Genomic DNA, 26,041 nt, shown 5'->3' on the forward strand with positions numbered 1-26,041 from the left:
TACTGTGCTCCTCTGCCCTCTTCTTTCTGTGGCACTGTTCATCCGTGTGCTCTGTCTCTGTTACCTGAAAACTGGATTCACTTCTTGGTGGGTGTTGAGCCAATAGAGAGATCCAAGCCAAAGATTGGGGGAAGGAAGGATTTATTACTTGCAGCAAGTAAAGAGAACTTCGGGGATATTTCCCAAAGCAGTGTCTCCCCAAACAGCAAAAGTGGGGAAGTTTTCAGCTAAGGGTATATGCATATTCATGAGGGAGCTTGAGCAGAGAAGAATTCAGCAAAGAATTGGGGCCAAGGTTGACAGAGTCCAAGCTTTAGCTGATTGAAGTCAGGAGGGTCAACGTTTTCATTCCATCCTCCACCTGGGTGAGGGCCTTAGTTCCTGCAGAACTCAAAGATATATATTATGTCTATCCCTTGAGGAACCAGGACCCTGACCCAAGGCTACACTACTGTTTCTTGACTGCTCCTCCCTTGTTTTTGCATTCCCTCCCTTAAGATCATTAATCACTGAGGCCTGTTCAAGGGCAAGCATCTGTCATGCTTAGGTCACAAAATGGCTGCGGCCAAAATGTTACAAAAGGCGCTCCTGGTTCTCTTTCTCCAGGGAACCCCCTAACCTATCCCACATTGGAAGGCTTTCTTAGGGCAGAATCCATGGCTTCCTTCTTTCCAGCTTGAAGCCTGAATATAACACATCATGTTCTTTAAATGTTTGTTGAATACCAATTCTAGCCACAACTCTTCCAAGGGCAGTGTTAGAAAGGTCTGTGTGCAGACTGTCTCTCTTTCTCTGTCTGTCTCTCTTTCTCTCAGGATTGGACTTAAGCTGTATGTTATTTCATGTAGATCAACCATCCATCCTTCACCAAGTTACTGTCCCTGAAACTGTGTAACTCTGATCTGGACTTGAACCCACACGCTGGGACCTGAATGCAGCCAAAACCCAGATTGGGACTTGAACCCATGATCTTTTAATTGAGATCACACACCTGGTCTCAGGACTTAATGAAACTCAGGTGCTTGAATTCAGAAAGAATTCAGTGAGAGACAAAGTGATAGGTAAGAAGTCGATTTATTTAGAGAGAAACACACTCCACAGACAGAGTGTGGGCCACCTCAGAAGGCGAGAGCGGCACCAGGATACGGGGTTGCCAGTTTTTATAGGGGTGGGTAATTTCATAGGCTAATGAGTGGGTGGAGTATTCCAGCTATTTTGGGGAAGGGGTGGGGATTTCTAGGAATTGGGCCACTGTCCTCTTTTTGACCATTATGGTTGGTCTCAGAACTGTCATGGTACCTGTGGGTGTGTCATTTAGTTTGCTGATGTGTTACAATGAGCGTATACTGAGGCTCAAGGTCTAGTGGGAGTTTTCTCATCTGCCATCTTGCACCTATTTCATTCTAATCAGTTTATGTCATGTCCTCAGGCTATGTCATTCTTTTAAAGGTTGTGCCCTGCCCCCTTCCCTCCTGTTTCACCTTGACTATAGTAAATGGTACAAAATGAGTTTAGTTATATTCCTCCAAGACTTGAAGTCCTGTTTCAGAAAGGTGTGAGGGTTATTTAATCACCTCCTCTCCACCCTGACACTCCCAACTCCCATAACTGAGAAATGAAAACTTCAGAGGGAGGAATTTACTCTCAGCCTATGTTCTGCTGTAGTAGACCCCAGACTAGCTTAACCCTAATGACACCAAGGAAAGATTTCAGCCCACTCCAAATGGAGGCCCCTACACCAGCATTCTAATCAGCAATAGCCCTACATTCTTTATTGGACACAAAATTCTGACATATCCTCAGAATTTCACAGGCCACCCATTCTATCTCCTGTGCTAATTGAAAGATGCCTCCCCAGCGCCCTCTCCTGGCCCCCTTATGTCAAGGGGCTGTGATGACACTGGGAGGCAGTGTCAGCATTCTGCTTACCCCAGACCATTTCTAGAACATGCCTTTTCCGCCCTCCTCCGCATAATACCAATCCTCAGTGCTTCCAGAGTAAGTCTTAAAGTCCCTTTTAAGCAGCCTTCAGGTGCTGATAGCTTCTTCAGGTACTGTCAGGATGCTGGAGTGGTTCTCACAGGTTCTGGGGATGAGTAAGTATGGCTGCAAGAGCTGTGAATTTAGCTTAATTGGGTGGAAATTTGGGGTAATTGTTTTTTCAGAACAATTGTTTTCTGATGGAGATTTTTTTTTGAATTTTATTTTATTTTTTATACAGCAGGTTCTTATTAGTTAACCATTTTATACATATTAGCGTATATATGTCCAACCCAATCTCCCAATTCATCCCACACACACCCCCACCCCCCCTGCACGCCCCCACCACTTTCCCCCCTTGGTGTCCATATGTTTGTTCTCTCCATCTGTGTCTCTATTTCTGCCCTGCAAACTGGTTCACCTGTACCATTTTCTTAGGTTCCACATATATGCGTTAATATACGATATTTGTTTTTCTCTTTCTGGCTTATTTCACTCTGTATGACAGTCTCTAGGTCAATCTACGTCTCTACAAGTGACCCAATTTCATTCCTTTTTATGGCTGCGTAATATTCCATCGTGTATGTGTGCCACATCTTCTTTATGGGGATGTTTTTATATAGTAGCTGTATAATGGTGAGCGAAGGGCCTCAGTCAAAGGACCAGGGATGGAGATAAGCCTGCACCCCCTCCAACCTGATTGACCCAATGCCACCTTCCTTTCTCTACATATTTACACTTTTCTGGGTGGTTTCTGACCTGGTTTGGACCTGTGGTATCACCACATGTTCTTTTCTGTCATTGTTCCCAATGAACTTTGTTTCTCATCCCTACCACTATGGTTATTCTATACTTTCTCTCTTATCAAGCTCCTTCCCCTTCCCCTACTTCCTTTGCTTTCAGCAGTTGACATTGCTTCCATATTAAAAGGGAAAATGCAATTTATTAAGAGGGGACTCCCTTCATTTTCCACCCTCTACCCACAAAGATTTTTGTTTTTTGTTTTATATCTCTCCATCTTTTCCTTCTTCTCTCTTACCTAAAGAAGTAGGTAAGTAGGTAATTCTCTTTCCCAAGAATTCATTCACTAGATTCTGTCCCCTCTTTCCTTTAAGAACCTTGCTCTATAATGATGACATTTCCTGTATATTTAATTTTTTCTTCTGCTGACTCTTTCCTCCTAGCATATGATCATGCTCAAATCTATTTCATCTTAAAGCAAACAATTAAAAATAAACCCTCTTTGGCCCTTGATGACTCTCTGTCAATTGCCCTAGTTTCATTTTCCTTTTATAGCTAAGCTTAAATCTATACTGTTTTAATTTCCATTCACCTGACAACCCTCTAAAGTTGGGCTTCCACACTCAACTCTCCACTGAAAATGCCTTTGCTGAGACTGTTGGTGACTCAATTTCCAAATCCAGTGGAGATGTTTTTGTCATTGTCATATTTGATGCATCTGGGATATTTGATACTGTTGACCATGTCTCCTTCTAGAAGCTCTTTTTTCTTTTAGCTTTCACAATCTCTCTCTCCCTTTCAGCCTCTCTCTCTCTGTTTCTCTACTGTGTTTCAGAGAAATCCTCTCATATATTCATTAAGCAAATATTTGTTGAGTGCTTACTATGTGCTAAGAATTCTTCTACAAGATAGGCAAAGTCCTTGCTTTCACAGAGTTTATACTTTCATTGAGGGAAGGAGAAAATAAATAAAATAAGCAAACAAACAAGAAAATGTTAGATAGCATTGAGTACTATGCAGAGAATTAAAGTGTGATACTATTAAAGAAAAGATTGAGCGTCATCTTTAGACTGAGCATTCAGCAAAGCCCTCTCTGAAGATGTGAAATTTTATCCAAGACTTTAAGGCTGAGAAGGAACCAGCTATGTAAAAATGAGGGGAAGAGAATTCTAGCAGAAGAAACAGCCAAGGCAGAATCCCAGAGTTGGGACAAAATTGATTTGTTTAAAGGATTTCCTCTTTGAACATGTAGATATATCTGAGCAAGGTAGTGTCCTGGGGCCCAAGAGAATGAACTGGCAAAGGCAACTGAGAAGGAGCAGACAGAACCCAGAAGACCAGAAATGAAAGTGTTTCAAAAAGAAGCAAGTTGTCAACTATTGTCAAGAGATAAAATAAAATGAGAGTAAAGAGGACCATTGGATTTGCCAAATGGGTATAATGGTGATCTTGACAAGTGCAGTCTCAGGGACATGGAGGAGACAGATGTTTATTTTCAGGGGGTGGAGGAGTGGGTGTGAGGTAAGAAAGGAGGGACTGTGACTGTTTCAAGGAGCATTTCCAGAAGAAGAACAGAGAGATGGTCAGAGCTCTAGAAATGCGCTGTACTATATGGTAGCCACTACTCACATGTGGCTATTTAAACATTTTCATTAAAATGAGATAAAAGATTCAGTTCCTCAGTCACACGAACCACATTTGAAGTGCTTGATAGCTTGATGCAGCTAGTGGTTACTCTATTGACCAGAGCAGATATGTTTTTATCATTGCAGGAAGTTCTATTGGACAAGCTTGCAGTAGAGGATGTGGGATTAAGGAAGGTTTTTTAATTTTGTTGTTGTTATTCGTTGGTTGGGTTGTAGTTAATTTTTTAAAAAATATTAATTTAATTTATTTATTTGGTTGTGCCCGGTCTTAGTTGTGGCATGAGGACTCTTAGTTGCCGCCTGCTTGTGGGATCTAGTTCCCTGACCAGGGATCAAACCCTGGTCCCCTGCATTGGAAGCACAGAGTCTTAACCACTGTGCCACCAGGGAAGTCCCTGTAGTTAACTTTTTAATGTGGTGGATACTAGACACAGCAGTGATCACATAGAGATTGGAGGTACATCTTTCTTCCTGAACTTCTCTTTATCTCCCTTCAGCTATTAGTGTGCCCTAGAGATCCATCCATGACCCCTGCTCTTCCTATTCTACCCATTCTCCCTTGACAACCTCATCCATGCTCATGATCACCCATCAATTGGCCCCATTATTTTGTCTACTTCCTGGGCAGCAGATCCACAGTCCACCTACCTAGAGATCATGTCAACTTAGAATTCCCACAGCAATTTCAAACTCAGTATGTCCAAAACTGAACCTCCAGTTCCTCCTGGTTCTATTCCTATAGCAACTCCTTGAAACCCACCCACTTACCCAGGCCAGCAATGTGGGAGTCATTATGAATCCTTCTTTCTTATTCTTTATATCTGGTCAGTCACTAAATGGCTAGTTATATTTGGGAACATATGTGGAATTGATTCTCTCCTCTCCATTTTCACTGACTTATTTAAACTCTCACTTGAACTGTTGGGGACATTGTGGATTGGCCAACAGAATACTCATACCCACCTGCTTCTCCCAGGCTAACCTCTAATAGAGAGGTTGAGGGAAGGGACACATTCATCTAGGGAAGGCTTGTCTCATGGACCTAAAATGAAGCCTGTTGAAGAGTTTCTGGGAAAGATTTTGCTTTCCTGATTAAAAAGGACAGGTACAGCTGCTGCCACTATTTCTTTCCCTTCTTTCTCCTTTAACTGCTGACATCATGACTGCCACCACCTTGCAATCACTGAGGGAAAGGCAAAGAGAATCTTAGAGCCTTCAGCCCTGACAAGTGCCAACAGCCACCTACCCCCAGATTTCTCAGTGTGGAAAAAAAATAAACCTTTATTTAAGCCAGAGGAGATTCTGTTACTTGCAGACAAAAGCATCCTTGACTGATAGTCTCCTACCTGGTTTCCTTGTTTGAATCTCACTGCAGTTTTCCATTCTTCACAACCTTGGCCAGAGTCACCTTTATAAAATGCAAATTTGATCACACTACTTCCCTAATTAAATCCTCCACTGGCTCTCCACTAAACAGGATACAGTTCAGACTCCTTTGCATGGCATGCAGACCCTCCACAATCTCCCACAGTCTGTCTTTCCAGCCTCATCCCTTGGCACTGTCCATCACAGACAGTTCTCCAAGTAAACCATGTTCTTTCATGTTTTCTGGGCACATGCTGTTTCTTCTGCCTGAAATATCTTCTTTTCTTCAAGCTTTTCACCTCCCTCTCTTAGAGCTCTATCTTCTATGGTTACATATCCTCACTATCTTTATCACGATCACATTTTATTGTCTTTTCTTCTCACTGGACTATGAGTACCTCTATGAATTTGTCTTATTCATCTTTGTCTTCCCAATATTGGGTAGGGGACTGGGACTTAGACAATCGTTTGTAAAATGAATAAATAGACAAATGAATGAATGAGTGCCCTGAACCAGGGGTCTTGATTCCCTCCTTAGTTCTATTTCTCATAACCCCTTGAGTTCTCTGAAAATCATTTTCTTCATATGTAAAACAAGGGTATTAATTTTACCTTTGTCTATGTCTATTTGGAGTTCAAATGAAATTATGTTTGTGGCAGCTTTGTAATGTCAGAAACAGCACTGGCCTTGGTGACAAGCAGACACAAGTTAAAAACCACCTTTCTACTAATCACTAATTTATGAACTTGAGCAAGTTAGGCAAACTCTCTGAGCCTCAGTTTCTTAATTGTTAGGAGGTTGTGTATAAACCTGTGTGGTTGTTATGAGGATTAAATGAGATACAGGATGTGAGAATTTCTGGCTCACAACAGGGGCTCAGTAAATATTAGTTGAAGTAGAAGTGAGGAGAAGAGGTCTTCAACCTCAGTGGGATTCTGCCTGGGATGCCCATTTCCTGAAACCCAGCAGGACCCTGTGGGGCTCCTGGGCCAAACAGCCTTTCTGTGTCCCCTTCCCTGAGTTCCAAAGAACAGTTTAAACATTTGCTAATCAGAGAAGGGAGGGGCTGCAGAGACAAGGGAGGAGCAGTCAAGAAACAATACTGCAGCCTTGGGGCAGGGTCCTGGTTCCACCTCAAGCGATATACATAATGTCTTTGAGCTCTTCTGCAGAAGTAACACCCCCCCACCCCCCACCATCCCTCCCCCACCCCCTATCCCTCCCCCACCCCCCACTCCCACCCCCCCACCCCCACCACAAATAGAAGATGTTAAACTTGAGGAAGCACTCTTCATTCCAGAGATGGTCACAGTTCGCCCATCACCACCTGAGCCAGATGATCTCTGGATTGAAGGAATGCAGGCCCTGCACACACCCTGATCCTTATCAGCAACCCCGCCCCCCTGGACTATAAGACTCCTTACAACACTGCCCCCAGGTGGGGACACACAATTTTGAGGGCTAATGCCTGTCGTGGCCCCCTTTGCCCGGCAAAGCAATAAAGCTATTCTTTTCTACTTCACCCAAAATCCTGTCTCCGAGATTTAACTCAGTGTCGGGGTACAGAGGCCTGATTCAGCTTTATTCCTAGAAGAGAGGTGTGGTCCACGTGCTGCTGGGCAGCCAAAGCCACAGAACGCTGTCTGCCTCCTTTAACTGTGCAAACCGCAGCTGCCGGGCCAGCTACTCCATGCAGAGCTGCTCTGGGTCTCTGCCCCCAGGCTGGAGGAATAAGAAGAGCTATTAACATCTTCACAGCACTGAAGAGGTCTCCTGGTGCTTTCATAAATATGTATCTCATGTGAGTTTCAAAACAACTCTGTGAATCACCTCTTCAAGGGTGCGCAGCAGGTGACTTGGGGCAAATCTTTTACCCTTTTAATGCCTCAGTTTCCTCTTCTACAAAATGACAATAATACTAGGATTGTTGGGAGGATTAAAAAGAATAATGTGGGTAAAGTGCCTACCTCTGTGTCTCCTATCTTGTACAGATTAACTGCAGCAAATATTACCTATCATTACAATTCTCAAGACGAGCCCCAGGATCCGATTTCCTGAGTTTTCCCTCTTAACTTGTTCTCTGCTACCTCTCAAGGCACATGAGCGTGGTCCTGGGGAGTTGGGATGAGGTTCCCCTTCTCTGTTTAGAAAGTTCTACAGTACAATCCAAGCCCCGGGTAGAGACAACGTCCACACATTGGCTTATGAAGCCTGACTATCAAGAGGACCACTAGGCCCACCAGGTTATCTAATACCTGGCAGGTCTCAATATGAATGCGGCCTATTTGGAAAAATTAAAAAGGTGTACCTGAGACTTGGTTAATCAAAACTGACTCACTTTTTGTATGAACTATAGAAATGATGGGCCTTTGTGGCACCCTGCACCCTATTCCATCATTCATTCCTTCATTCATTCAACAAATACTCATGGTGTGTTTACCGCATGCTGGGAATTATGCAATGGCGGTGCATACAATGATGAGCAAAAAGAGACATGGTCTTTGATTTTGTGGGCCTTAGGCTAATGGAGGAGCAGACATTAATTAAATAGCTATAAGCAAATGCCCTTTGGAGAAGAGAGTGACTAATTCCATGAACTGGAGGAGTGACTTGCAGCTCAGAGAGAGTGCAGTGGAGGCTGGAGGGATGGACTGGGGCTGCCTATGATGGAACTTGGGGATCTTACAGTCCATGTTTAAGATTTTGATCTACGTCCTAAGGGCAGTGGGGAAGCCAGGTCATGTATGCTTCAGTGTTCTATTTTGAAAAAAAAAAAATCTTTCTTGAAACTTTTTGTTTTAAAAGAATTTCGGATTTTAAAAAATTTGCCCTAAGAGTTCCCACATATTATTCCCCCATCTTCCCCAGATGTTACCATCTTACATAGTACTTATTAAAACCAAATTGAGATGTTTTGCAAGATCTAAGCTAGGCTCCCACATTGCTTTTATTTGCCATATCTCTCTTATCTCCTCCAATGTGTGACAGTTCTTCGGTCTTTATCACTCAAGACCACCATGCTTTTGAAGAGTACTGGCCAATTATTTTGTAAAATGTCTCTCAATTTGTGTTTGTCTGATGTTTCCTCATTTAAGTTCAGGTTGTGCTTTTCTGGGAAGAACACCACAGCTGTGGTATTGTGTCTTTCTCAATACAGTGTAATAGGAGGTACCTTATGTCAATATGTGTCATAATTGGAGACGTTAACTTTGATCACTCAGTTACTTTTTTTCCCTTTTCAGTGAATAAGTATTTTGCAGGAGGATACTTTGAGACTATGCAAATATCCTATTTCTCTTCATACTTTCTTCCACTAATTTTAGCATCCATTAATGATTCTTGCCTGCAGTAATTATTACTGTGGTGTTTGCCAAACTGTCATTTTTTTATTTCCATCATTCTTTCTACATTTTTTGTTGGAATTCCACTGTAAAAAAGAACTTTTTTTAAAACTCCACTTAATTATTTATTCAATTATTTATTTATATCAGTATGGAATCATGTATACTTATTTTACTCTCTGGATTATAGTCCATGGCTATCATTTATTTTGTTGCTCAACTTACTCCATACTTGGCTATTGAGAGACTATTTACATTGGTTCTTTTGTCCTTTTGACATTTATTAAAAATAAATAAGAAAGTGAGGAAGCCTAGAACAAACCTTGTGATTTTGGATTGGAATTGGAGGTACTGATCTCAGGTAGCCTTGGCCTGCAGCGGCTTGAAGCAGGATTTTGGTTCCATGGCCAGAGATTGAAGTCAGGCTGCAGCAGTGAGAGTGCTGAATCCTAGCCACTAGACCACCAGGGACCAGCGGTCAGTGACAAGGCTGTGGCCCATCAGCTTTGTAGAAATAAATTTCCACAAAGAGATATAAAGTAGTGAAAAAAATAAAGTGTTTATTAGGAGGAAAAAGAGTACATGTGGATAGACACACCGGCAGACTCAGAGAAAGAGTCACACCCTCGTGGCAGTTTGAATCACTTATATGGGGCATTTCTTCTGGGTTTCCTTTGGCCAATCATCTTGCTCTGCCTGGTTCTGAGTTCGTATTTGGTTTATCTCAGGGTCCTCCCAAGTATGCACGTGCATCTCTTAGCCAAGATGGATTCTAGCAAAGAGGTCTATGGGTAGGTTGACATCACCTACTATGGGGTGGCATCCCCTACATTTTTAACCCCCGATAAGCCTTTCTGTGCATGTGTAGTCAGGAAGGTCTCCTTGACTTTGAGAATGAGAAATATGTGGTCTTTTATCTCTTATCTGGACAGGGGCTCAGCTTCTCCTCCCCTTGCTATTATCTTTATCTTGGAGTATCTGTCCACAAGGGACAAAGTCCAGCTGCCCAGCCTGGGGCCCATCTATCTCCTGCCCCAGTATCAGTGTGAACTCATGATTTTTAACATATTACAGATAGATAAATGTAGACAAGATATAGATATGTGTATATATTCATACATATATTTTCTAGCTCTTTCTGCTGAGAGGGTCTAGAAGCAATGGGCACGTTTAGCACCCAGATCTTAGTTTCCAAATATCATTTCCCAAGAAGAGGATCCATCAGTCCTTGGTGAGGAATTCCTGGGTAAAGACAGGGAAAGAACAGATGGGCCTAAAACATTTTGTGGTGGCAAAAAGTAAGGAAGTACTCAAAAAAGTATAGGGGTATGTCAAAAGGACAAGAGTCAAAGTAGGGCTTCCCTGGTGGCACAGTGGTTGAGGGTCCGCCTGCCGATGCAGGGGATGCAGGTTTGTGCCGCGGTCCGGGAGGGTCCCGCGTGCCGCGGAGCGGCTGGGCCCGTGAGCCATGGCCGCTGAGCCTGCGCGTCCGGAGCCTGTGCTCCGCAACGGGAGAGGCCACAGCAGTGAGACGCCTGCGTATGGCAAAAAAAAAAAAAAAGAGTCAAAGTAAAGGATAAAATTCCAAACAGTAAATGTAGAAGGAATGGTAGAAATAGACAAATGACAATTTGCAAACAGCACAGTAGTAATTGTAATAATTGTTGCAGGCAAGTATCATTAATGGATGCTAAAATTAGTGGAAGAAAGTATGATGAGAAGATACTTGCATAGTCTCAGAGTATTTTGTTTCCCTTCTTATTTCCCTTTTCAGACAATGAGAAATCTGGTTCTTTTATACATAATATAGGTACTTATTGTTCAATCCAGTAATACACATAAATTCAGAATGCTAACCCATAAACATGAAAAACACATTCATCAAATAGAATCTGTCATTAGCCTTTGACAGCATATGGTAAAAATACTTTTTTCAACCTTACTTAGATTAGTTCTTCCCTTCCCCACTCCCCTCAGTGTGGTTATGTTACTCATTTTTAATACAATTAGGTTTACTTTTTACTGTTTGCATTCCATTTTGGATCCTTCCACCCTCCTCCTTCAAACACACAAGCATTCTGGTTGTTATTTATTTATTTATATAGTCATTATCTGGTTATGTGACACATTACCATGGTTTGAAAATCTGAGCTATACAGAAAGGCATACCCAGCCAAGTTCTCTCCACCACCCCCTGTTCCTGACCGTGTTCCCATTCCTCTGTTCTTTCCACAGCTTTCCCACCCACCTTCTGTAGGTATCAATCGCACTAGTTTTTGGTTTACCCTTCCTGTATTTCTTTTCGCACAAATGTGCAGATACATGTGCATTTTCTTAGGGTTTCTTTTCTCTTCCATGAAAGAAAATGTAATATAGATGGAAAGACCATTCTGGTTGCTGGGTGGGACTGGAGGGAGGCTTGAGCGGATGTGAAGAGAACACTTGGGAAGCTGCTGCTGTGGACCAGGAGAGAGATGGGGGAACTGGTGCAGCTCCAGTGGCAGCAGAAAAGAGGACAGGTTTGAATGATGTTTGGAGTGATATTGTCATAATTTGGTAACTGATTTCTGAGGGTGACGTCATGCATGATGCTTTGGCTTCTGGCTTGACTGATTGGAAAGATGCTAGGGTTGCTCCCTGAGATAGAGAACATTGTAAAAGAGTCAGATTTGGTGAGGGGTCCCTCACATGGGTCTGTGTTTGGACATGTCGACTTTGAAGTGGCAATGGAGTGGGCACCTGAGGCATAAAGCACAGAGGGGAGGGCTAAAGAGTTATTCCTCAAGCTGTGAATTCTGCCCTGATCTTCTGGTCAAGAAGTGAGTGCAACAGCATGGGAAGAGGATCTGGTACCCAATTCCAGTGTGACACCAGCAGGGTGTCTTACAGTTCAACCCAATCCTGACACTATCCACCCTGAGACAGCATCAGATTCCACAGGTTGAGGGCTCAGTCCCACAAGATTCCTCTTTACTTCTGATGCCAATTGCAGGCTCAGCTTGTCACCTGTGCTTCTGACTGCCTGGTTATAAATCGGAGGTTCCCATGACCTCTTCCTTAGGTTCAATTCATTTGCTAGAGTGGCTCACTGAACTCAGGAAACCAGTTTACTCACTAGAGTACAGGTTTATTACAAAGGATATTAAGGGATATGAATCAACAGCCAGATGAAGAGATGTATAGGGCAAGGTTCTGAACAAAGGAGCTTCTGTCCTTGTGGAGTTTGCAGCCTGGCACAGTGGCACATGGAAGCATTCTGGTTCACCAACCCAGAAGTTCTCTGAGCCCCATCCTTTTGAATTTCTTTTCTTTTTTTTTTTTTTTGCGGTACGTGGGCCTCTCACTGCTGTGGCCTCTCCCGTTGCGGGGCACAAGGCTCCGGATGCGCAGGCTCAGCGGCCATGGCTCACGGGCCCAGCCGCTCTGCGGCATGTGGGATCTTCCCAGACCGGGGCACGAACCCGTGTCCCCTGCATCGGCAGGCGGACTCTCAACCACGGCGCCACCAGGGAAGCCCCCCATCCTTTTGAATTTCTATGAAGGCTTCATTGTATAGGCACGATTGATTAAATCATTGGCCATTGGCAATTTAACTCAGTCTCCCGCCCCTCTCCCCTCCCTAGAGGCATGGGTATAGGGTGGAGGGGGAGGGAAGTGGGTGGGACTGAACTCTCTAATCACCCGGTTGGTTACCCTGGTGATCAAGTCCCCATTCATAGGTTCTGTAGGGCCTTTCCCAAAGTCACCTCATTAACACAAGGAAAGATACCTTTATTGCTTTCATCACAGGCTATTTCAAAGGTTTTAGGAGCTCTGTGCCAGAAATGGGGATTAAGACCAAATATACATTTTCAATTATAAATCACAGGGAGATATTCCAGTCCAATGCAGAAGAACAAAAACATAGACAAAACCTTGGTAGTCACTCCATCTTCTTGCAGAAGGCTGGCTGCTCAGGGCATGGTGTCCACCAGAGGATGTGCCTTACCAGTGGGTGACGTCAGAGGCACAGGGCAATCCCTGCCTCTCAAGGTGGAGGTGGGATGGCAGAAGATCGGGTCTAGAATTGTGCCTGATTTCAAGTCTCAGTGAAAAATTTGCCTGCCATATCAGTAAACAAAGGATGCTGTAGCCATCAAGCCATCACATTACAGCCATCCCTGAAGGTGGGCCCTGAGGAGACTCAAGATGGAAAGAGGATGCCCACCACCAAGCAGTCATCACTGCAACCACACCCCAGTGATGCACCCTGAGGAGACTCAGGTTGAGAAAACACAGGATACTGGCCCCAGATAGCTGAGGTGCGTATCAAAGGAATGATATCAGTGAGTCCAGACTCTTACATCTTCCCATACATAGAAAAGTGCTAAATTCCTTAACTTGAGATGTCTGGTTTTCTTTAATTAACAGTAATCTTTTGGTGTTGCAACTACCTGGTCTTTGTTGCAAAAACTCCTGTATATCCTGGTTCCTCCCTTACCTCTTCAGAGCAATCTCTCAGAGCTATCTGAGAGGTTACATCCTGGGCTTAAGTCCTCAGTTTTGTCCACCAAATAAAACATACTTCTCAATTTTTTTAAGTCAACAAAATCACCCTAAAATGCTAATGATACCATATTTGAACTAACCAGCTAAATGACATTCCCACAGCCCACAACACTTACCTGGGGCCTTGGCTAACACAGAAGAGCCCCTGCCTGAAAAAGTAGGGTGGGGTGTCACTGGAAGAGAGGGCCAAACTTCTTTGCTTATCCACAGAGCAGGGAACTATCCAAAGGAGGCCCTGCTGAAGCCCTTGGGAAGAATGTAGTGGGGTCGGTGTGAGTTGGAAGCGTAGATGTCACAAGCCGCCTTGTGTTGTAGACTCTCTGTGCCCCAGCCCACCCCCCAGCTTTCAAGGGTGGAGGTAAGGAGGTAGAGAACACTGCAGTCTCCAGAGCTCATTTCAACGAGACACCCCTATTCATGGATAAGAAATGTTTTGAAAAGTCTCTTGTGGCAAATGCTCAGAGCATGAGAGGCCCTGAGTGTGGATGGAGGTGAGAGTTTCCTGGGAGCGCTGTAACACACCAGAAGGGACAGAGAGGGAAAAAAGGGTGACACAGAGGTGGTGGTAGGCTCTGTGCCTCATGTTCGGTCCCTTGGCATCTCAACTCAATCTTCAGTTAGGAACTCAGAAAACAACAAAATGCTTAAACTTGATTTCCCTTGGGAATCAGTTAAAGGCCTGGGCTCTAGGGACAGTGAAGATGCTGTGGGGTGGGCAGTGTGTGGGGTGGAAGGGTGGGCAGGTCGGGGGAGGCCCAGAGGCAGCACCACAGATGTAGAGGGAACACAGGAGGATTGATGGTGAGGGCTTTTGACTGTTTCAGGTTGAGGAATTTAGGTGCAGGCTAGGATTAATCCAGTCCTCAAGGGGGACCCATTTGGTATCTGAATTAAATATGTATATGATGATAACATTAATAGAGTCCATTTATTGAGCAATGTGCTAAGTGCTTTTTATATGTATTATCTCATTTGATTCTATGCTCATAACTGTAACAGGTAAGTATTGCTATTGCTTCCATGGGGTTCATTCCTGTTATAAGTTCTTTTCTTTTTAACTCTATTTTTAAACTAAGTGACTGTAGGACAGCATACTGTTCCCTTACAAAGGAAGTTAAAGGAATCAAAAAGAAATAAACTGAAAAGGAAGGTGAGGTGCAGAGAGCCTGACTCCTAAGCCTGTGCTCTTGGCCACTATATGTTCTCAATCCTCTCTTCCCTCTCCTCTCTTCCATCCACCCATCCATCCATCCATCCACCCATCTATCTTTCTGACTATTTGTATCCACTTATAGACATAATTCCTCTTTAGCTGGGAGGCTGGATTAGATAGTCTAAAAGTTTCCTTCCAGCTCTTAGGTTCTATGAGGTGTCTTTTAGCTTAGACTACCTTGCGATTATTTTTGGCAGGGTGTTGGTCTTCCTAATTAAGTTGCTTGGATGTATTGAAACATACACTTCAAGGCTGGCATGGATCAGTCCAGTCCAACCCCCCATTTCATGAATGAGATGAAGCAACTTACTAAAGCTCACCTGGTCCAGAGCTTTTTAAAAAGAATCCGTTTCAGATTATTTTGAACTCTGGATACATGGCAAGTGGTGAATAAAGACAATGCTCCAGATAGGCAATGAGCAAGAGGGAATGATGGGTGGGATTTAGAACATCATCTGTTTTTACCTCACTTGTATGCTAAGTCAGTGATGGTGATGATGGTGGTGGTGGGGATGGTGATGTGGGTGATGACTCCTCCAGTTCATAGGGCCCTCATGTCAAAAGGATTTGGAGAGTTCACCCAATATACCTTCTTTCCTCCTGCTAACGAATGCCTGATTCATTCCTGAAAGATGCCTACCTTATTTTAGAAAATGCCCCAGGAATCTTGAAACCTCTGTCTCTTCCTGATTTTTAGCCAGAGTTCCCTCCTGTTATGTTTATTCTTTCCCTCCATTTGAAAAATAAATAACTATAGAGCAGCATATAGTTCCCTGAACCACAGTAAAAATAAGTTAAAGGAAGCAAACAGAAGTAAACTCTATGGTCATGGACAACAAGAGATTGATGATAAATGGCAATCTGGGTTTGGGGATAGAGAAGCTGGAAATAGCTGGTTCAGCCTTCACGGAGACAGAAACACCATATTCACTCTGATCCCTTTGTTTTCAAGTTCCGGGACTCACGGCTTGGGTGAAGTTGAGTCACTTGGAGAGCATGCCAAAGCCTACTTGTTAATTTGGACTTTTATCTGCAGCAAGCTCTCTCCGATTTCTTCAGAGCTGAACTGGGTGAGCTCTTGGCTGCCAACCCTGTCTACATTTGCTCCCTTTGAGAAGGAAGGAATAAGACCCAGAAGGAATAATTCTGTCATTTATCGACTATCTATGCTATGTCAAGTACTAAGCTTTAGATTTTTTTATATCACTTGTTCATCTTAATAATCTTGAAAGCCTGGTATTATTATACCCATTTTACAGATGAGAACTCTGAGGTTCAAAAATTAAAGTGTCATCCCCACGGTTCCCTCATTGGTAAGTGATGGAGGTAACCTGAGCCCAGATCTATAGGCTCCATAGTCACTCACGTGAAGAAAAGAGCATGGGAGCACTGTATCTGCCTTCCTTCTTAGATTCTGATTGCGGTAGGCGTGCTTTCTCCTGCCCATGCCCCTGGTTCTCCCCCTCCTCTAGTTTATGAACCTACAGCTTCATATTCTGACAGTATGATCCTTTTCTTCCTACAAAATGATCATGGATCGAGGAATGAACTGGTTCATCTCACATATTTACACATATTCAAATTCTTCACCTCCGACTCTAACTCATAACATCAAGTAGGGCCTGCTCTCCAGTCTTTCACTTGCTCTTCTTGCATGCAATAAACACCAACTTTTGCACACCTACGTACCCCCAGGGTGGCATCTGTCATACCACACTTCCCACTATGGAGGGGGCCACCTAAGAGGTGACTGGGTCCATCCCTTGACCTCTGTGTAGGATAGTGCGTGGGCCTGGAGAACTCTCAGGGTGGCATATGAGTGGTGATTCAGAGGAGTGGCTGCCAACGCGTCTGAGGGCACAGACCCCACCGGGCTAGGCTGAGGAGGGGCCAGCTCCTGTATTTGGCAGATGGTTCGTTTCCAGCAGCAGCAAGACTACAGCAGGCAGGGGATAGTGGAGAAATAAAGCCATGTGAAAGTAGAGCTGTCACTGTGGTTTTTAAACTCATTTCTGCCTAAAATCCTTCAAAGGGGATAAGAACACCCCTGACCCCACTCTCACCTCTCCCCCAATCAGTTCTAGCTGAATGAAGAGCAGTCCTACCTGGGACAGGAAGATGGATGCAACTCAGGACAGTGGATGTCCTCACTACCTCCCCTTGATGTTCTTCAAAATGAGGACAACCAGGTTTGGATTTATTATCCTATTCTTGAATCCCAAAGACCATCCTTAGAGCAAAACATGCTCTTTGAAGGCCAAGGACATGGGGAAGCATGGTATCTTTAAATAACAAGGGGACGGAGTATCTCAAATTGGGTGACTTGGGGAACCAGGCAGGATGAAAATACAGAGCAGCAGGGCAGACTGTGTGTAACTCTGCTTTGTCTGGGAGAGAAACTGCCTTCACCAGGGAGTGGGATTTAACAGGATGCGGCCCTGACCAACCTGTTAGTGAGGCTTGTGTTAATGCCAAGGCCCCAGATTCCTACCAAGTCTTACTTTATAGCTGGCCCCAAGTTTCCCTATTTATCAGGGAAATTAATAAATAATAAAGTGAGCATTCTTCAGGTTGTGTCTTGGGAAGCAGTTCAACCAAATACAGCATGTCTGACCAGTATTGCGGGAGGGGGGTCTTCTCTCTCTGGGGGGTGTCTGTGGTAAGATGTGGCTCAGACAGTCATGGGTGACCCTATTGGCTGTGACAGGCCAGGTCCTCACCCAGGGCCAGGAGTAAGGCATCAGCTTTTGGGTGTGTGTGTGAGAGTGTACACAGAAACTGTCACAACCACATCCCACATGCCATAGCAGGGCGCAGCCATTTGTTGTCCTTACCTTAACCTCCTCACCACTTGCAGAGATACAGAGCCTTGATGTGCTGGGTCCTTAAGGACACAGCCCAGAAACGCTCAGCAGACCTAAAGGGCACTTTTTCAACCCGGTTCCCTTTATCTGCCCCTCACATCTGGGGACCTTGGACTCCAACCAGGTCACGTCTCTGAATAACATTAATTTCTTAAGGGGAAGCAGGGGTCACGCCCAGCCATGTCTGATCTCCAAGCTTGTATTCACAAGCCCACACCACCTACCCACAGTACGCCCTTCCAGCATGTGCTCAAGGTGCATAACTTGGTCAGGGAACTTGGGATTAAAAATGAGTTATTATATTGCTACTTTCCCAAACTAAGTAAAAACCCACAACACTAAATACGATCCTGAACAACGTTTAATCTCTGATGTTTCGGAAGACACTTTAGATCTTGAAGAGCTTTAGGGCTGGGCCTTTGCTGGTGACTCCTTAGGATGCTGAGTGGAGGGACAAAGGGACCGCTGGAGGGGAGGGTCACGCGGCATGGGAGCGGCATCAGGCGCTCCAGCTCTGATCTCAGTTCTGTTACTAAACAGCAGAGTGACTGCGATGAGTCACTTCCCTTCCCCATCAGGGTGGGACTAGAGTGTCTCTAAGGCCCCTCCCAGCTCTGATATTCTATGAATAATTAGCAGAGCATGCACTGTGCTGATTTCCCATAGGAATTGAGGAAATCAAAAAACAACTTGTAATCGTGTAGACAAAGGCCTGTAAGAGTCCCTCGGTATTTACAAAGCCTCTGGGCTTGGGCTCCCATCTCACTGTTGGCCCAGCCCTGGGGTCACTGTGCAGACTGAGATCCGGAGCAGGAAGGATAGGCACATCAGAGTCAGGGACCACCGTAGTTTATTACTGAATTTAACAAGCCCACAGACAAGGCCCTCTCCAGTGGAGGTGTGTGCAGCGTGGGCACTCATCCTGACTTCTCAGGCCAGCAAGAGCTCTCCTGGTATCAGTCAACCAAGAGTTTTTAGTGACAGGGATGTGTCTGGTCCTTGGGACTAGGGACAGAGAGAAGGCAGCAGACGATGAGATAACAAACCAACTCCTCTTGGCCGCAGGCCCCTATCCGGGAGGCCAGAAGCGAGAGGGGAATCCAGCAAGGTCTGTGCCAGTCTCCACCCACTGCAGGGGTTCTGGGAGACCCACATTTCATGTGATCCTGCATTTGCCTAGTGTCACGGGTACATCCATTGTCCCATTTGACTTTTTTTTCTCAGGCTTAGCCACCCCTCTGCACTCAGTTCTGGCTTGCCTGAGCTCTACCCGATGTAAGAAAGTTTCCAACAAGTGAGGAATTCTGAGCAATGACTCTGTCATATAAATAGCTTCGGTGATAGACACAGCCTATACCACACACACACACCCTCCTGTGGAAATCATCTTCAGGGTGGTTCACGCAGGCGCTCATTGGTACAGCCACTCTGAATAGAAATGTGTGCTCCAATCTCTCCCTCGGAGAGAAGAGGACACTGCAGAGAAGCCGACCCCTGCCCAGCCCCTGACTTGTGAGGTGGGGTAGACTAAGTGGAACCCTGGGTCTCTTCTCGAATAACGGGGTGCGGGAGGGGTTGTGTGGGGGTGCTGGTGGCCAGTGCCTACTTCTTCAACAGGCCCAGCTTCTTGAGAGCCTCCCTTCTTTTTTCATCAGACACGCCTTTTGGGGAGATCTTGACACTGACACAGTGGGATCGAGGCAGCATGTCACGGCTCTGTCCTTGGTAAGACAGGCGCTTGGAACCCAGCTCATGCTCCGGGTCGGCCAACTTGCCCACCTGGATACCCTCTACGTCCTTCCTGGTGCCCAAGGAGGCCGGGCGCGGCCGGGAGTTACGCAAGACGTTGGGTGAGATCTTGTCCAAGAAGGCTTTTCCCAGAGAGGTGCTTGTTTTGGGGCTGCAATCTTTCTCTGCTGAGAGGTAGCTGCTCAGCCCCACGCCTGAACGCTCCAGCGTGTTGGACTTGAAGTTCATCTGTCTCAGGCCAGGGATGCTGCTCTCCTGGAGAGTCAGCCCAGAGTCTGGCTTCGGCTGAGTGAGGGGACTATTTGCCCGTGGGGCCCTAGGGATAGGAATTGGCATGGATTTGTCAGCTGGAACTTTCCCTGGAGTGGGTTCCTGGGCAGGAACCAAAACATTGCCTGGAGAAGATGGCTGAGCTGGAGCCGGACCCGGAGCTTTCACTGGAGAAGGTCCCCGCATTGGTGCAGGTGCTGGAGCCTTTCCTGTCGCTGCTGAGACCTGAGCTGGAACCACAGGCGGAGCCGGGGAGGGGGCCTGCGTGCGAGTCTCCCTGAGCCTGACGGAGGGCCTACTTAAGTGGGTGCTGGCCTCATCTTGGTCCTGGGGCAGCCCCAGCTTCTCCAGCGCTTCCCTGCGTGCTCTCCTCTGCTCCTGCAGTGATGACGAGGTGGGGCCCGAGTCTCCAGGGCCGGCCTCCGAGTGGCAAGACAGCCGGTTCTGGGGATCACTGTGGAAACCACCCCGGCTACTCTTCAGCACAATATTTGGTGGCAGCTTCCGTGGCTTAGGGGCTGTGAGGGGAGCCAGCCGGGCATGTGGAGCCCCCTCTGATGGGACAGGAACATCTTCAGCTTTTGCATTCTGAGAGGACACAGCTGGAGGAGGCCGAGGCTGTCCAGGTTCCCCGGTTGAGCCTTCCTCATTGGCTTTCTGGGACATGGCCTCTGAAGTGGTCTCCCTTTTCTGCTGGAGGCTGAGTGATGTGTGGACCTGGGGCCTGGGACTCAGCTCCCCTGGCTGTCTGGGCAGGCCGCGTTGCCCACGCTGCTCTGGCTGGGTGTCCCGGAAGGCCTCTGGTGGGGGGATGAAAGCCCTGTCCAGATCAAGGGCAGCGTCCCGGGGGCCCGTCGGTGCCTGGGGGGGCTCACTGCTCTGGCCCACCTGCTCTTTCTCAGGCCCTGGGACAAGCCCGTCAGATACCCCTGGGGTGTGGCTGTTAGTCTGTGTGGTGCTTTTTCTGAGGATCTGGTCTCTGCCGATGTGGATATTTCTGGGGAGGCTGCAGGAGCCAGACCTGAGGCCCAGGCTTTGAGGCTCGGGCAGATGAGACAAGCTGAATGGAGTCACTCTTTTCGGCTCTGTTCCTTGCTGAACGGTCTCTTTTGGACGTCCTGTGAGGGTCGGGAAAACAGGCAAAGAAGAGTGCGTGGTGAGAACCCTGCTGCCGGGGGGAAAGAAAACACCTCCCAGACTCTGATCTCTAATTAGCAATGGATGGGTTTTGTTTTTTGTGGTTTCTTTGCTCTTAAAGGTCAGAACTCTTGTTTGGATGTCATTTAGACTAACAGATCAGTACTAGCAGTTTCCCTTCAACCAAGGATTAATGTTTCCTGATGGCTGGGGAAAGGGCAGCCCCAGACAGCTCCATGTTCCTGACTCAGGCTCTTTCTAACCCTCTACAGAGGCAGGGTTGGTTGGGGTTCAGGACAGTCCCTCTAGCTATCCTGGGGCCCTCAGGTAACTGAGCCCAGTGGGAGCATTCAGCATTGAACATGGTCAACAGGTGATTTGCTCTTGCTGGACCAGGCTTCTGCCTTCTTCTGCCTTCACTTTCTATAGGCACCTGGATGATTCTGTAATGGCCACAGCTGTCCCCACACCACAGAGTGACAGGGGCTCTTTTCTTCCAGTGGATAAGCACACGTATCAGGCCCACTGGACCAGGAAATCAGCACCAGGCAGCAGAGGAAGCCCCACGTCCCCACTTCCTCCTCTATCTCAGGGAGGGTCTAACACATTGTCAATAAATATTTGCTAAATGAATGAATAAGTGATCACAGTCCTGATACCAATGGGTCTGTCTTCAGGAGTAAAATGCCCCCCTCACCCTGGGGCATATGGCCCTGCACTCATGGCCACACTTAGGTGTCATCTTGTTTCCCGTCTACTGAGCCTCAACGCCACTCCATACTCTCTCACAAGGCCCTTGAGACGTCACCCACTGAAGTTAAGGGAGCCCTTCCCTCTTCTTATCTCCTGCAGCCTCATCCTCTGGGTCACCCAGATTAGCTCCACAGACTGACTTAGTTTTTCCAGAGCCAACCACCCACCCCTCCCTGAATCTCTCCCTCACCTCTGTGGTCATATTGCTTTAGAATTTCTCCATAAGAGGATGGGTGCTGGTCAAACCCCTTTCCCTCCCAGGCCTCTGATACTTCATAGAAAGACATAGAAAGCTGGCTTGTCGGCAATCCCTCCTTCCCTGCAGGGACAACAAGGCTTTATTCCAGCCATGAGAATGCAGAGGAGAGCATTTGTTCCTTCTTCTGCCTGTGACCCTTAGAGCAGAGGGCAGACAAGATGGAGAGTGGCCAGAGGATGTACTGCTTTTTTGGGGGTTTTATTTTTTGTTTTTTTTTTTTGGCCTCACAGCATGTGGGCGGGATCTTAGTTCCCCGACCTGGGATCGAACCCGTGCCCTCTGCAGTGGAAGCACAGAGTCCTAACCGCTGGACCTCCAAGGAAGTCCCCTTTTTTGATTTTTCTAGACACTCTCTCTTACCCTGGGCGGCAGGCTGGGTCGTGGGCAGTGTTCGGGGACCTCGGGGAGTTGTGGCTTGACCAGACTTGTCAGTGGACAGTCCACTGTCAGCCTCGGTGTCCAATGAGCCAATGGTTTTCTCTAAGAAGAGCAGACACTCCTTCTCTTCAGCGGACAGGAAGTCGTAGCTGCTGTCACTCTAGAGCGAGGAGAGGGTGCTGTGAGAGGTAGCTCCCCAGAAACTGGCGGGGCCCGAGAACCACCCTGCACTGGGAAGGATTGCTGAAGAGCTGGAACCTCTCCATCATGCCACTCTGCAGACCTGCTGGAGTTGCCTCCTGAAACTGCAGGGACCAAGGAGGGCAGAGACTGTCGGGCTGCTGTCCCAGTAACACCCAGCCAGGCAGGCAGATGGCAAATGACCTTTCTTTTGTTCACTCCTGGGTGGAATGCTTAGGGGCAAAGATCAGAAGCAGTCCCAGGTTCTAATTCCACTTCTTCTGTGTAACCTATGTCAAGTATCTCATTTCGCGTGTCTCCAATGTTGTTCTAAACTATATGGGCACCATGATGATTTGACCTTAAACTTGAATGGTATTGCTTTTAACTTTTCAAAGTACTTCTGCATTCTTGATCTGGCATGTCAAGGACAGTATGAGGACAAACAGGAAAGACAGCCGATTTATCATGACTAGTCACAGATCAATTTACTAAGTAATTTACACTTGACTTTGAAATGCATTCCATACAGGATTTTTTTTTCCCTTTTGTGTATTTACTTTCTTGATAGCATTTGGCTCTGGCTAACATTCAAAAACGTGTGCATTTATTTCTTAAGCAAATATTAACTTAAGGGAGGAAGGTGGAGAAACTGGTATGGGGTGAGGGGAAAGCAACTTAGTATTAAATATTAAGTAGAAATTAAAATAAATAATTTTCATTATGAGAAAGCACATAGGAGTGTTTGGGAGAACAGGTGAGGCCCTTTCAGATGGTTACTGCCTATGTTCTACAAGGCTAGGAAGATCCATGGGATAATCGCTCTCCAAAGTTGAAGGTTGAAGGGAGGACCAAAAGGGCAGATGGGAATATAGGAAATTTGGCCTGAGTCCCTTCCTGCCGTCTCTACCCCTCTTCCTAATATTGGAGATACTTCAGAGTTATATATTTTCCAGACCCACTCAGATGTCCAGGAAAGATTTTGAGAAAGCCCTAAAAATATCTTAGGGGGAGGGGAGATGGTTGTTGGAATAACTTCTCCAGTTCCCCAGGCTCCTTAAAGAATCATCTGTCAGTTGACTGAGGGAGGCTTACATGGTAAATGGAAGTCCCGAATACAGCCCTTGGAAGCCTTGATGCAGACCCCAGAGGTTCCCTAAACAAAATCTTCTCTACTGCCCTCTTCCTACTAAAATAGTCTTCCAAAACTCCAATTCTGAATTTCTCCTTCATGGATGATTCACTTTGAAAACCTTTAATCCCTGTCACATTCTGTGTCCAGTTGTATGTAACTACTCATGTTGGCCTCTGCTTAACAGAAACTGAATGTGGTCTGTGAGGTCCCATCATCTAGGGTTAAAAAGAAATTATCTACAGATTGTCTGCACTTTAGGTTTTTTGTGTGTTGTGTGCTGCTTTTTCTACTTCATTTTTACATATCAAAACTCACCGACTATATCAAACATCTTTGACATTCAGTAGAGATCATTACAATCCTTAAATTATCAAATACCTCTACGTATAGGATATAGAACAATAAAGTATAAATTCTCAAGGGTTATTATGTATGTGATGAGTACCCATAACAAAGGAATGCTTACATTTGGACATAGGACAGATTTACTCTGTCACACCAACCTTATAAGAATTGAGATTTAAATTCATGCCCAGAAAAATTACAATTTATTACATGTCACTCACAAATAGTTAAACACAGGGACTTTGGAAAATTCTCAGTCTCTACTTACAGATAGGCTATTTCTTTTCTACATAGAAGCACGTGCTAAGTGCTTTACATGCATTTCATTCACTCACCTCAAGAACCCTATGAATTTGGTATTAATATTATGCCCATCTTAAAACTGAAACTGAAGCTTAGAGAAATTAAGTAATTTGTCCAAGGTCATAGAGCTTATAAGTAGAGAACCCAGATCTGTTTGGCTCCAGAACCCAGGCTCTTAACTGCTCCGTGCTCTTTGATCTTTGTAAAAGATGGAAGTAACGCTGTTGTTTGCAGAGGACTTCAGGAATCCACGTGCTACAAGGATCTACGCTCTAGTTTCCACCGTGACCTCAGATCACTGACCCACTCTCTCATCTCAATTAAACCACCCAACCTAATGAAAACTGGGAAAAACTCTCATTTGTCCTATTACTCTCTGGGGTTGTCCCACTCTATTCTCTGTAGAACCAGGGGTGACTCAGAGGCAGAATACCAACTGGTGTGATTCACTCCCTGACAAGGAAGATGAAAGACAAGGAGCAGTGAGCAAGGATGGTGGTGGGTAGGGCAGGGCAGGGCAGGGGTGCGGAGAGCGGGCCAGGCTGCAGACAGAGAGTACGTACAGATCCAGAGAGGGTGGAGGTGGTGCTCATCATGCTATCACAGCTGCCAATGTGGGTCACGGGTTCCAAGCCAGGCCCTGCTGGCCACAGCTCTCTCTCGGGCATCGCCTGAAGCAAGGTGCAGGGGTGGTGAAAGGGGCTCTCAGAGGGGAAGCGAAGGGAAGCGAAGAATGTCCCAGGCCGGGCCTGAAAAGAGAAGAATCAAAGCCACGTGTGAGCTGAGCCAGGCTCCAGCGAGGCTCTGCCCAGGCCCTGGAGCAGCATGGCAGCAGGGACACCAAGCAAACAGAGAGCTGGAAGGGGCCACGCTCAGCCATGACCCAAACCCAAACCCCCAGCCTGCAGGGGGACACATAAGCTGGACATGTAAGGACGCATACGCTGGCTTACATACATGCAGAAGGTCAGACTTAGGTGGTGAAGAAGCAGTCTAGTCAGAAAAGAGATTCCATCATTTCTCTTGGTCATGTTTTTTCTCTGAACCAGGGAGCTTAACCTACATTTTCATTACTATAAACACTACATATTACAGGAGTTAAAGCTTGGGTTCTGGAGGTAGCTGGATCTGGGTTCAAATTCCAGTTCCACCATTTAAAGTGTTGTGACGAGGCAAATTACTCTTTGAATCTGTTTTTCTTCATTAAATAGGGTTAATAGTAAGACTAAATGAGAACCGATAGCACAGTTTAGTTTGTAGTAAGTAAGCAAACACTTAAGGAATAAATGAGTAACTACTACTGTTTTTGTAATAAGAAAAAGACAAGATCCATCTCGGATCAAAGTAGACTGAAGCAAGGGAAATAAAAGCTTTCTTTAAAAAAAAGGAACGGGGCCCGTAATAGTACCTACCTTAAAGGGTTTTCGTGACTATAGAATGAAATACTCCATGGAAAACACTTGGTGCAGTGCACGGCCCTGTAACAGTCAGCTGCTACCATAGCTACATCATCAGCACCATCACAACGACCCCCACCCCAGCCACCGTCATCCCCTAGTCTGGGAGGGATGTGCATGGCACCCCAGTGGTGGACGGAAACCCAGTTTCCCTCTTGTGTATCACCCTCCTGATGTTGCATTTATTCCCAATGAGATTCCCTAATCTGTGTCAAATGGACAAGAGCAATGTTCTAGGTAGCTTTCTCCCAACTCCAACTCATAGGGAAAGAACAGTTTCAAGTTCATTGTGCCAACAGAAATAGCAAAGGAAGGTAGTGTCATCTTCCTTCAGGGAATCCCAGGGATTTTCATATTCTTGTTTGTGGGAAAAACT

The 26,041-nt window shown here is 45.8% G+C and overlaps 1 protein-coding gene across 7 annotated transcripts in view; it reads right to left on the reverse strand.

Annotated features, from left to right (window-relative positions):
• Positions 1-18,532: 18,532 nt before the first annotated feature.
• C2H1orf116 (chromosome 2 C1orf116 homolog) overlaps positions 18,533-26,041 on the reverse strand; it is a 37,639-nt gene continuing 30,130 nt past the window's right edge. For 4 of the 7 annotated variants that reach the window (XM_060130217.1, XM_060130208.1, XM_060130184.1 and 1 more), the window contains 3 exons: positions 24,772-24,957; positions 22,228-22,405; positions 18,533-20,836 (listed from right to left, as the gene is read on the reverse strand). In XM_060130217.1, coding sequence (XP_059986200.1) covers positions 19,302-20,836; positions 22,228-22,405; positions 24,772-24,876 — 1,818 coding nt within the window. In that variant the 5' untranslated portion in view covers positions 24,877-24,957 and the 3' untranslated portion in view covers positions 18,533-19,301. Of the gene's footprint in view, positions 20,837-22,227; positions 22,406-24,771; positions 24,958-25,620; positions 25,770-26,041 lie in introns of those variants that run through there. The other 3 variants (XM_060130228.1, XM_060130238.1, XM_060130200.1) reach the window with 2 other exon arrangements.

This window comes from Lagenorhynchus albirostris, chromosome 2 (genome assembly GCF_949774975.1).
Source record: "Lagenorhynchus albirostris chromosome 2, mLagAlb1.1, whole genome shotgun sequence".
In the NCBI taxonomy this organism is placed as follows: Eukaryota; Metazoa; Chordata; class Mammalia; order Artiodactyla; family Delphinidae; genus Lagenorhynchus; species Lagenorhynchus albirostris.